General features: G+C 44.6%; 1 protein-coding gene across 7 annotated transcripts in view; it reads left to right on the top strand.

The window, feature by feature from the left end:
* atp2b3b (ATPase plasma membrane Ca2+ transporting 3b) overlaps positions 1-12,084 on the top strand; it is a 45,138-nt gene extending 33,054 nt beyond the window's left edge. For 4 of the 7 annotated variants that reach the window (XM_085781016.1, XM_085781014.1, XM_085781017.1 and 1 more), the window contains 2 exons: positions 1,863-2,022; positions 9,678-12,084. In XM_085781016.1, coding sequence (XP_085637142.1) covers positions 1,863-2,022; positions 9,678-9,703 — 186 coding nt within the window. In that variant the 3' untranslated portion in view covers positions 9,704-12,084. The remainder of the gene's footprint in view (positions 1-1,862; positions 2,023-9,677) is intronic. The other 3 variants (XM_085781012.1, XM_085781013.1, XM_085781011.1) reach the window with 2 other exon arrangements.
* The last annotated feature ends 946 nt before the right edge of the window (positions 12,085-13,030 follow it).

Here is a 13,030-nt window from a genome sequence, read left to right as displayed (position 1 = left end):
CAAAGAGACGGGAATGTCCATGACGACTGATGAAATTATGGTGTTAGAAGTTTTTAAAGATCCTATATTGTACATGCATACATAAGAACATATAATAAAAGGATATATAAAAACAAAAAACATCTCAGTATGGTTGTACACCTCCCCTCTCAGGCATCTGGGTGGCACTGGGAGTGGTTTCTGAGAGATCTGAATGAAAATATAGCAAATTTCAGGTGAACACTCGAGAAACTACAGGCCTCGCTGAGAGTGGTGAATGTTATGCTGTGACATCATAAAGTCACACAAGCCCTGACAGCTCATTTTGAGCCTCAGTGTCTGAATACACTGTGTGCTTTCTCTGTGGACTGAGGCTTTGATAACTTTACAATATTAAAGGACAATTCCGGCCAAATTCAACCTGGAGCTATAGATTCCTAAGATTTTAGGTCTTAAAGAAGGATTTTGAAGATTTTTCTTTTTAATTGCTCCTGTTTTGCAGTAGTTGTGTCTGTCGCTGCATCGCCACGGCAGCGCTGAATGGGAGCAGACTGATCTTACACTGTAGGCTGTTTACAACCGATAAAACTGCAATTTTTTCCCGCAAGACTTTGTATTACAGCTCCGTTTACAAACATGTCAGTTTTCTTGAAGTAAACAAACCCCTCAGTGTATGTTTGAATAGACATCTGATGTTGTCTGTGGGAAAAAATGTGGTTTTGTGGGATGTAAATAGCCTAAACAGCGTAAGATCAGTCTGCTCCCATTCATCGCATTTTCAGATTCCTTTTTTTAGACCTAAAATCTTATGAAACTATTACTCCAGCTTGAATTTGCCTGGAATTGTCCTTTAATATAGAACGCGGAGCTGATTTATTATCAAAGAAGACATGGAAATCTCTCTTTATACAATATGGGACCTTTAAACCTGGTTTATGAGAAATATAATTAACTTTTTGGGGTGGGGGATTTTTCATTGCCTAAATAAACTGCTGGTATCATGGCCTGTACAAACTAACATGAGACTTTTGGAAAGAAAGAAAAATTCCTCCAAGCGACATGTTGCATTATTGATTCTTCTTTGACAGATGACCAAATGTATTTCAAGTTCAAACCCTGTTATCTGAACTGCTCTTACTCTTCAAAAGTCAATCTTTCTCATCTTGTCTCTGCTGTTTTCTCCTGACCTGTGCCAAACATAACGACTCCACTTTTCTTCTCTTCAACACAGCTAACTTTTCTGCTCTGGATTCTCTGACTTGGTATTTTAGACACTCATAAACATCATGAGAGAGGATAAATGCTGCGACTGTGTGCGCGGCACGTGTGTTGCTGCAGCAGCACTCGCGCGCGCGCGTGTGTGTGTGTGTGAGTGTTAACTCATTGTGTCCAGGCTGTTGCAATGTAGGCAGGCTGTTAACTTGATTGATTATTTCAACTGACCGATGATGGTCGCGCCGGTCTGTGTGAGCACGGACAGTCAGAGAGTGAAACAGCCTCCTGAGCAGTGTTGGAGAGCCAATCCAGACTCTCTGCTTAAGTGCCTGTGTTTGTGTAAAGTGGTCAGTTTTTCATTAAGAGCGTTTCGCCCGAGTGTGCAGACAACAAGTCAACATGCAAGCAAACACTCACGCACACACGCACTCATCAGTTATAATCCTGTTAGTCAGTAATGTGCAGTTGCACAAGCAGTTGTGATGCATATCACTGATGCACTGATTTGCCATCAGAGGGAATCAAAGTGGTGTCTGTCATTTCTGCTGTGACGGGGGAATGTCTTAAAGGGACACACGCAACCACCACGCATTTTCACATGCACACACGCACTCAGCCCGGCCTCTCCTGCCTTCACTGAGTGCTGCTGTTTTGTCTCTGTCCTGCAGATGGAGGTAGTGAGCACGTTCAAGCGAAGTGGTTCGTTTCAGGGAGCGGTGAGACGGCGCTCCTCCGTGCTCAGTCAGCTCCACGACGTAAACACTATCTCTACCCCCTCTCACGTAGCTCTCTCCACCGCAACAGCCAATACCAGCCCAGCCCCCGGGAGTGAGTCCGCCGAACGCATGTACACACATGCACACACACATACACACACACACACACACACACACACCTACAAAACACACTTGCAATCACCTTTCTCTCTCACAACACACAGACACCCATTCACAACACAAACACACACTCTGCTGCACGGCACGTGGACTGCAGTATTTTTACTCTCTATGGTTGTGTCCCCTCCGGCTCGCTCGCTGCTCGTGTGTGTGCAATGTCTCCTCTCTTCTTTTCTCTTATTCTCCCCCCTTTTCAAACAGCACCCAGTCCTGACCGGCTGTGTAGTTCTGGTCTGATCTGGTCTGGTTCCAAACTCCAGTCCTGGTCCCAGTCCAGAATCTGTTCTGTTGTTGAGTGTTGGTCGGTGCAGGAGGCGGCCGGCTGTTCTCTCTCTGTCCGAGGTGTCCTGACACAAACGGACACAACAAAGGCAGCGACTCACGTTTTGATGAAGAAATTGAAGCGATGAAATAGTTTGAGTTCACCTGATGAGTCAAGGACACGTCGGAACGTTCAGAGAGCGAATGGCAGCTCCTCCTGCACTATGTGTTATTTCCTGTCTGTGAATGAGGTCAAGCGTGGTTACTGTGGTCGACCCCGGCTGTAAACATCTCTAATCTGTCGGAGTGGTGTCATCTCTCTTGTCTAAAATCCAAGACAACTTAGCGTTGCTGTAACGACTCTGTGATCCTATTATAAATGCTGCGATTAGCATTCACTGCCATAGAATTCATACTCATTACCAAATGGCTTTCATATGGCTTCTGCAATTCTCTAAACTGTAAACCTTCGAGTATAAAAGCCCCATAACACACTGCTGTTTACAAGACTTCCGGGAAAAAAAAGAAGCTTCCTCTCCTTCTACTGCTCTTTCTTTCTCTCTCCTTCTTCTGCTCCTCTCCACTTTTGTTCGGTGCTGCAACTGTTGTCACCTGGTTATTTCTGTAACAGTATTTCCAGCTCTGACGTCACAAGTTTTTCGCCCCACCCCCTCGTCCCTGATGTCTCCAAAAAGTCCTGATTTTTCTCTCTGTCCTCTCTGTTTTTTCCTCTTTTCTCTCTCTCTCTCCATCACAGTTTTCTCCTCTTTCCTCTGTATTTTTACGAGATATTACAGGTTCCCTGTTTGCAGAAATATTCTGGGAAATGTGTTCTAATTGTTCTTCATAAGTAGAGTTATTCTTTTGTAGAGGTATTTAGATTTTTACCAGATCTAAATACAGGCTATTGTGTAGCATACTGATAAGATTTCTTTGGTAGGTTTCTCTTCATTTTTTCTATTTTTCTCTTCTGTTGTATCTTAATTTGTCCTTTACCTCATCCCTTTTTGTCATCCTTCCATCTCCTTACTAGAGTAGAGTCCACCCCTCATGTTTTCTCTTGATTTTTTTTGTATGTCAGTTCTGCGTGTGCCTGTTTGCAAGTGTGTTCACATGTGTGCATTTGCTGACACATCCGAGAGCCGTAGTTTGACTTTTGTGTGTTTCTCTGTCAGTGTGTGGGTGCGTGCATCGGTGTGTGTGCGCGTGCGTGTGCGCGTGCGTGTGTGTGTGTGCATGCGTGCGTTTGCGCTCGTTTCTTCATTTGATCGTCTTCATCCGTCTTCTCAGTTGCTTCTCCTTACCTTCCTTGCTCCCTCCCGTCCATCTTTCCTTCCCTCCATTCCACGCTGCCTTCCCCCCCACCTTGCTCCATCACCTCTAGGTGTAGACACAGAGAGGCCCAATGTTGGCGCTGCTAACACCTCACTGTTGTGGTCGTTCTCTGCACAGACACTAGGAGTTACCTGGCTGTTGTTTAAGTACTCTCTCCGCCACTGTAGAGTCACTGCAGGTATACATACAGGTAACATAGAAAAGATGCTGAGAGACTGAGAGATTTATACTTAGTGATTTCATTTCTTTTTCTTGAATCCGAAGAACTAATTGAGTCCAAATCTCTCACTCAACAGCAGTGCTAGTATTATGGAGCCATTTTCTTGTGTTACGCTTCCTGATGAAGAATCTCACGGACCTGGACGAACCATTGGGACGATATGGGAACAGGAAATTGAAGTTCAATGAGACCAACTGAGGGCTGCTTGTCTCAATCACTTCCCGTTTAACTGGCACAGCCTGTGGTCAAATCAAATGTACAGTTATTCCTGTTTCAGGATGGGGTTTACACATAGAGCAAAATTCTGTCAACACATCCCATGGAAAGACCAGAACCAACAAGCTAAACGTTGAGGTGGGCATGCTAAGATGCTCAGAGTGACAATGGTGAGATGCTGATGTGCAGCAGGTTTAAAGCTAACCATCTTAGTTGTTGAAGGTTAGCAAGTTTACACTTGATAAGTAGCACACAAATGACAGGACGATAAACAAAGAGTTAACTTTAGTTCATCCGGCCAAATCAAACCAGTTCATCCACTGGACACAATTTTGTGACTTGCCGTTTATTTATAACTAAATAAATACTGACAATGTTGGACAACGCTGTCTTTGAACTTCTCCTTTATCTTGATCTCAAACACACCAGTCAAGTTGTTGGACATGTGTCCAACGGACTAAGTCAGTCCTAGCTAAGTTCTCACTGTCCTTTTAAAGGGATAGTTCAACATTTTGGCAAATTGGCCCATTGCCATAATCCCTATAGTCATAGCAGTAGGTTTGTTACCTTTAATTGTCAGTGCAAGCTATTTTTAGAACGGTGGAGCAGAGCCGTGAGCTACTCAGAGCTACACTACAGAGGCTAATGGGATTTTTTGTTTTCCCTCATCAAACTCGAGACAGAGTTGTTTTCGAGGCAAACTCATGCGAAACCGCTGATGCCCGTTGGGAGCAGTTTTTCGGCTAGCAGTCTCTGCATTTGCCTCGAAAACAACTCTGTCTCGTAACGTTCTGTTATTATCTCATAGCGTGGTGAATGTGCAGGTCACAACTTGTCCACCAGAGCGTTTTGGAGTTGTTGGATTGTGTATTTGATGAGTTTGATGAGGGAAACCAAGAAATCCCATTAGCCTCCGTAGCGTAGCTCTGAGCAGCTCGCGGCTCTGCTCCGCCATTCTAAAAGAAAGAAATGTCAACAGGAATCAACTGCAACACTGTCTGTGTTCCCACTGAGTGATGTTACAGTATGTGAATAAGTCTGGGTATTCTCCCTCCCACAATATCACTCAAATTAAACAACAGATTTACAGCATCTGACAAAAATTGACACAGTAGCTGCAGTTGTATTTAATCAGGGGTGATGAACTGTTGGTTATGGTCTTTATGTGGAGTTTGGTGACAGCACCACAGACTGAGTTAAGGCCATATGATTACCTTAAAGCTGATGTGGGAATCCTCAAGCAACAAACACTCTACTATGTGTTATCAGAACACACCGACCTGTCCTCACAGTTAGCTTCAGGGTCATTACGCCAGTCCCCTTACCCAGAGTCCTTTGCAAAGCGGACCCAGCCCACACACTTGGCACTGCGCCCCATTGCAGTGTGATGTGCGTAAGTCCTGACGTCGACACCATCAACCTCCCTGACTTCTAAACTTTTACAGCCAAATCTATCATCGCCGGGTAAGAGAAGAGTCCAGGGATGTGAAAGAAACATTTAAAGCATTTAATAGATACATTAAAATCATCCAATAAGGCGCCTCAGCTTCACGCTTTCATTCACCTGAGCTGTGCTGGACCTTAGCGATCCCTCTGGATCTTTAGAACTGATCTATGGATCCAGTTTGTTTTCATTTCAGACTGGGCCACTTTCATCAACCTGCAATGACAGAGAAGTGGAGAAATTATATGAATTATGAAGGGGGAGCAGGACTCAGACCCATCCTCACCTCCTCAAGCCTTTGCTTTAAGTTCTCTTGCATTCAAAAAAGAAGATGTCAGCCTCAGTTTTGGCTCCTTAAATGAAGTGAGCAGGGTGATCCTGAAGATTAGAGCTCAGTCATCACACATGCCGCTCAGGGCTTCCAGCACATGGTGAGAAATGGGAGCCATTAACCCGTCATCTACCTCACAGCTTCTCCCTGTATTTATGTTGCAGTTTCTTCTCATCAGCAGTTGTTTTGCACACAGCAGCCTCTCTATCTTCCGGCGCCTTTTTCTCCTCGTACTTTTAACCGTCCATCGTTTTTCCATCAAGCACTGCTGAACGAGCCGACAGGGAGGGAGAGAGAGAGAGAGAGAGAGAGAGAGAGACACATAAGTAACACAGCAGTGCCCTGACCTCCTGGCCTCTCTGGTCACACTGTGGGCGTTATATACTCGAAAGTTTACTCTTCCCATGGAGACAAAATGAAAACAAACCAAAGCGCTGATGAAGTGAGAAAGTAACATCCTGAAACCTTCTCAGTCTGCATGAGGTGTTTTTCTGCTGTCTGACAGGCTCTTTGGAAAAACAGATAAGCACTGAACCTACTGCTTGACCGTCTGTCTGTTTGTCTGTCTGTCTGTTCGTCTGTCTGTCTGTCTGTCTATCTATCATATATGCCAGAGTCATATATAGAGACTACTCCTAGTTTGGCCAACTGCAGCGCTGATCTCCATTCAGCTGCCCGACCATCCACCTCTCATAAGCACAGTTTGGACTCCAGTCAGTGTCTCAGTGGACAAGTCAAGAAGCCTCCTCTCTGTTGATCTCATTGGGCCAAACTGTCTCTATGTAGGGCTCTGCCTGCCTGTTTCTGTCAGTATATTTGCATTGAACTTGTCTCTGGTTTTTTCTTTTGAGCTCATGCTGCTTCTTTTCCTCTGTTTTGGGCTTGAGGGTGGGGAAGGGTGCATGGACCAACTGCCATGGCAAAGGAATGTGTTTACGCACGCATACACCATACACTGCATAATGCACCTTGAAGCACACTCATAGACCTCACTCTGATGTGTATGTGTGTGTATGTGTATGTATGTGTATGTGTGTGTGTGTGTGAGAGAGAGAGAGAGAGGGAGCGGAGTGTGACAAAGATCTGATTCAGCATGACCTGGCTGCCTCTCTGTGTGTGACAGGGCTGACGCCTGAGCTTCGCTCCGGCCTTTGAACCAATCACCTTCTGTTTCTAGTAATCTAACCAATCACATACTGTTCTGACCCGCTGATTCTCTGTGATGTCACCTTTCTGTTTTGCAAGACTTGTTTTTTTTTATATCCTGCAGCAACTTCATCATCAGCACCATCATCATTTCAATCACTCTGCTCTCCTCACTGCTGCATGGCCCGCAGTACCTTTCGCACAAGCGCATGTGTGTGTGTGTGTGCGTGCGTGTGTGTGCATAGAAGTGCTGACTGACTGACTGACTCACTGTCTTGTTGTCAATGTGTTTGTGTGTATGAAGCAGCTCTCTTTAACAAACAGCACCCGTGATTGACAACAGTGCGATGCATGCAGACGCCAACCTCCAAGCTGCACGATGTGGAAACAACTCAACCGTTGGTTCACTCAGTTTCACTGCTGCTGCATGCACGTTCATGTGTGTGTGCGTGCGCGTGTATGTGTGTGTGCGTGCGTGCGTGTGGTCACTGCTATAGGTTCTTGCCAAATTCTTATTTTACTGTACATTAAACTAACACACTGGCCATTCCTGCTTCTTCTCTGTCTGTGCTTAACAACCCTCATTTGTTTGTGTGTGCATGCATGTGATTCAGTGTGTGTTGAGGTACGACTGTTTACCACCCATATATACAGTATATACACACACACACAAACATGCACACACTCACAACACACACACCTCCATGTGTGTATGACATGAGGCTTCTGTGGTCTTTGTGATGGTGGCTACTGAATGCTCTCGTCTTGTGAGGTTTGACTGGTTTGTGAGAACTGACAAAAACATTTCATCAGCCAACTCATTTCAAAACACCTTGTTTTTTCTTTTTTTTCTTTCTTTTTTGTTGTTGTTGGTTTTTGTTTTTCACTTTCGTGTGTTGGACACACACAGGGTCAGGTGGAATTAGTCATTATCTACTCATGTTTGAGACGTGACCGTGATGAATTGAATGCTAACAAGGTGAGGTGTTGGATACTTTGTCTATAGTTCCAAACTTATGTCAAAACGCTGAACAAAGTCATAGATAAGATGACCCGTCTTGTAGAAACAAAAAAATCATTGGTCCACAGTGTGGGGCATAAAGATTACATAGATAGATAGATAGATAGATAGATAGATAGATAGATAGATAGATAGATAGATAGATAGATAGATAGATAGATAGTAGGGGTGGGAGAAAAAATCGATTCACATAAATATCGCGATATCTTTTTTGACGATTTTTAAATCGATTTTTTTTTTCAAAAATCTTTTTTTTTTTGTGTGAATTTTTTTAAATATTGTGCAATGTGCATTTGTTCGCCTTTTTTACATACAGAGAGTACAGGTTTTGAAAAGGGTTTAAGTTCACTTTATAATGGAGTATGTTAATTTATAGGCCCCTACAGTATTTGTGTGCAGATAAATGTTAAAAATGCAGACTAAAAATCGAGAGAATCGGCAATATCGTAGAATCGCAATTTAAATCGAATCGCCATCCGATAAATCGTAGAAGAATCGAATCGGGAGAAAAGCATATCGTCCCAGCCCTAATAGATAGATAGATAGATAGATAGATAGATAGATAGATAGATAGATAGATAACTGGTGGTAGAACAACTTGGCTTAAAAACAAAAGGACAGAAGTGTTGCAGTGCTTCTACCTTTCTATTCACTTAGTTAAATAATTACTTAAATAATTTAATCTATTTTAGATTTATTTGCTTCCATGCTGAGATAGATAGATATTAGCCATCTCGCTTAGCTCCAGCATGAAGACGGAACGTGAGGGGAATTAGCCTGGCACTGTCTGAAGCTGACAAGGTCCATCTACCAAGACCTGTAAGGATCAGGTTGTCCTCGAAAATTAGGAGATTGTTTGACATCCGGTCCAACTATGTCAAAGTAAAGGTGTTTATGTACAACCAGAGTGCTAAATTGTCCATTAAGGGGAGACGCCATAAAACAGGGGAAACATTTTTATAGTGTCGTTCACGTGAAGAACGATCTAGTTGTTGTAGTTGTATAAACTCTGCCTCGCGTCCACAATTCTTTTGGAAAAGTACCAGTGCTACACACAGGCCACAAGATGTGATGATAAATAGTGTGGAGAGCGATGGCCATATGTACAACCACCCAACATGTAGCTACTCTTAGCCAAGAGATAGTCTGCTACTGTATACAATTATCTATAAAAGCCAAACTATAATTTTAGGACAGATGAGACTAACAAAGTTATTCTGGACAGTCAAGTTTGTTGTCTGTTTCCCGTATTGATGCTGAGATAAGCTAATTGGCTGCTGTTTGTAGCTTCATATTTAGCGCACTCTACATGAGAAAAAAAAAAGCTACATTATAATTACCGGTAAACATGTTTATGTCAAAATATCTCTGTAGCTTGTGCTTATAAAGAAAGTTGCACCTTGTCCAGAGGACTAAATGTGTTGTGACTGCAGCCACCTGGCCCTGAGTGTCCGTCTATCTGTGACTCTGTTTGTCTGCTGGAGGACACAACTCTGTCTGTCTCTGGGTTTCCCCTCTTCTCTTTTCCCCCGTCTTATGTCTGACTTTCTCCTCTCCCTTTCCTGTGCTCTCTTTCCTCCTCTTCTCTTCTTGCCTTCTTTTCCTCTCGGCAGATGCGAGTGGTGAAAGCATTCCGTAGTTCACTGTACGAGGGCCGGGAGAAACCGGAATCCCGCAACTCCATCCACAACTTCATGGCCCACCCGGAGTTCCTCATCAACGACCTCATCCATAACATCCCGCTGATCGACGACACCGACGTGGACGACGAATCAGAGCTCAGCAGATACCAGCACCTGCACCCGGCCCTCCGCAAGCCGCCGCCCCCTCCCACCCAGCCCCAGCCCCCGGTCCGCACCCGCCCCACCCGCCCCTACCGCCAGTACAGCCTCCCGGTGACCCCGTGCAACCGAAACAACAACAACAACAGCAGCAGCAGCAGCAGCAGCAGCATCAGTTCAATGGTTACCCATGGCAACAACAGCACCAACGCGGTTGCTCCCAGCAACCGGAGCCCCCATCACCAACACCACCGCCACCACCAAAACCATCATGGCAGGGACAGGCCGGTGAAACCCTCCGCCCCCCACCTGGCCCACCTCTACTGCATGGAGACCTCCTTATAACTGAGCTGGACGTGGGTCGGGGGGGAGAGGAAGAGTCTTGGGTAGGGGGAGGAAAAGGGAGCGGAAGAGAGGGCTGGGGGGACACACACATGACATTTTCATCCGATCTCCCTGACGACGAGCTAACAGGAGGGAGCGAAGGACGAGGGAGGTACAGGAGGGAGTGGACACACACACAACTCCCTGAGAACATTACGACTTTACCTCCCTTCGCCCCTGCTCCGGCCCTCTTAGTCCGACCCCCTCCCCCCTCCCCCCCCCCCCAACACGTCAACTGCCCGCCCCTCTCCACCCCTCGAACCCACCGCATCGTCCGTCACCCTCCCCCCCCCTGAAAGAACCCGCCCCACCTCGACCCCCCCACCCCAACCGACCTCACGCACACACTTGTCACACATACTACGCACAGGTCTGTTCTCGCTGCGTTGTCCTGAGCGACGTGGGTCGAGGGAGGGGAGGGAGGGAGGGGGGACGGACACCACCACCCCCCCCCCCACCCCCGGAAAAAAAGAGAAAAAAAAAAACGGAAAAACAAAAACAAAAAAACAACACGACATCCTTCGATGCTTCAGCAGAATAGGGCCATGTGGCTACGGGGGCTGACTCACTCTGTTTCTATTGGTGTTCATCATAAGTGTTGTCACCATTACCCACCTGCCCAGTTACCTACCTGCCATGGCACCATTGTCACCACCACCATCGTTTCCCTGGCTACAACCCGCAGCCACTCCAGAAACACTACTTTGCTTGCGATATAAGTAAAAGGCTTTGTTGAAGCTTTAACTAGACTCCAGTCATTTCCATCATCTGATCCGTTCATTTCTCAGCATAATGGTGCTCATTCATTTCTTTCTTTTACACCGGGTTTATTTATTTATTTCCTCCCTCTCTTAAAAATTTTACATTGAGCTTCTTTTTTTTTTTCTTAAAAAAAAGAAAGAAAAAATATATGTACGTTCTTTTCTTTCATTCCTCTCTCTCTTTCAGTGTGTGTACGTGTATCGTCTTGTCTCTTCTGAAAAGAAAAACTAACAAAAACATAACAAAAACCGAAATGACAAACAAAGATCCTGTTCATTTAAACCTAATAGTTAATAGAAATGGCTGCAAAAAAAACAACCTAAAGGGGGGAAACACATACATACATATATATATACCTATGTAAATGTATATATGTATATGTATATATATAACTTGAATGTTTGGGAAGCGACAACACAGAACTCTTCATGTTCACCTCAGTTCTTTCTCCAGCCCGACCTGCCCGACCACCCCATGAGTCCACATGACCAGTTGTGTGTGTAATACTGTTCATCCCGCTCTGATATGAGATGACACAGTGTGCGCCATCTCACCTTGATTTTGATGTATACATACAGTAGCCCCATACAGCACTAACTGAATTTCCAGCCTCCTGCCATGTTGATGGAGTGATGAGTAAGTATGGGTAACATCTGTGGACGTGATCTGTGGCCCCGCCCACAGGTGGCGTCATCTTCCAGTCTCTTCGTTTTCTGTTTCCTGTTCCTTCACTCTTCTCTCTTGCTGTTCCTCCGCTCCGTTGCGTCCCACGCTCACTTTGTCACATCTCGTACCCCCCTTCGGTCTTTTCGTCGCTGGGTCTGCGTGTGCGTGTGTGTGTGTGCGCGGCAGCTTTTCTCGGTTCAAAAGAGAAAAAGAAAAAAAAAAAAGCTGAATGCTTGTGAAGCATTAACCCTTTAAATGCCATCAAACACACAATGCACAGGCGATGGCCCTTTAAGACTAACATGCACTCACTTCAAACCCCCGCTCATGTGCCGTTGGGTCGTCCTCATCGTGTACCATCGCCCTCTGCATGAGTCTGGTTGACAAAGAGATTGTTTCATTTGGTCCGTCTGTCATTTTTACAGACGAGAAAAAAAAAAAAAATCAACCACTCAAGTGATCAGGCCTTCGTCTAAATGTCAGTGTTCAGTTTTAGCTTTAGGCCCAGAGCCCACTCAGCTCTATCAGGTACGAGCATGAGAGCTTATGTATCATGTGTGTGTGTGTGTCCTGTACTGTGCGTTCCCCATCATCATGATGTACAATAGGTTCATTGTGAAACCTTAAAGGAACAGTTTGACATTTTTGAAAATTAGCTTGTTTTCTTTGTTCACTGTGAGTTAAATGAAAAGGCTGACACCACTATCATGTCTGTACACTAAATATAAAGCTACAGGAAGCAGCAGGTTAGTGTAGCTGAGCATAATGACAAGAAATTACCTGGCCTGGCTACCAGTTGCACTAAAGCTTATTAATTAACATTTGCCACATACCTTCATGATAAAAGTGGCATAGTTGTGATGGTGCATTGTGCTGCAGGATTCACTTAAATCTTTTAGCAGTAAAGAGCAGCCAGGACTCTTACGGACAAGGAATTATTTTTTCCAGTTGGTGTAATCCATTGGTTTTGTCCTGATGGTCCTGCTTCAGGCCATATTAATTAAAGGTCCCATGTTTTATACTTCTGCAGTGATTTATTTTGAGATATGTTTTTATTAAAAACAATCTCAATGTACTTGTATGTCCCTTATATCAGGAGCTCTAGTAACAAAAGGTCCAAAAAAAGATTTTGTCTAAGCTATAGAATAAAAACATTGCAGAGAAACCAACATCTGCAAAGTAGGAGGGTTTGTTGTGACATCATTAAGTTACAGAAGTCCTAACGGCTCGTTTTAAAGCCCCGGTTTCTGAATACAGATAGTATACCTACTTTGTAATCAAAAAAGGATATGGATATATCCTTGAATACAATGTGGGACCTGTGAATTAAATAAATACAAGTTGGAGGTCACGTCTGGTCAATATGACAATGA

The sequence above is a fragment of the Trachurus japonicus genome, chromosome 7 (genome assembly GCF_045865225.1).
Source record: "Trachurus japonicus isolate A0001 chromosome 7, Traja_1.0".
NCBI lineage: Eukaryota > Metazoa > Chordata > Actinopteri > Carangiformes > Carangidae > Trachurus > Trachurus japonicus.
This window is presented reverse-complemented; position numbering and strand designations above follow the sequence as displayed.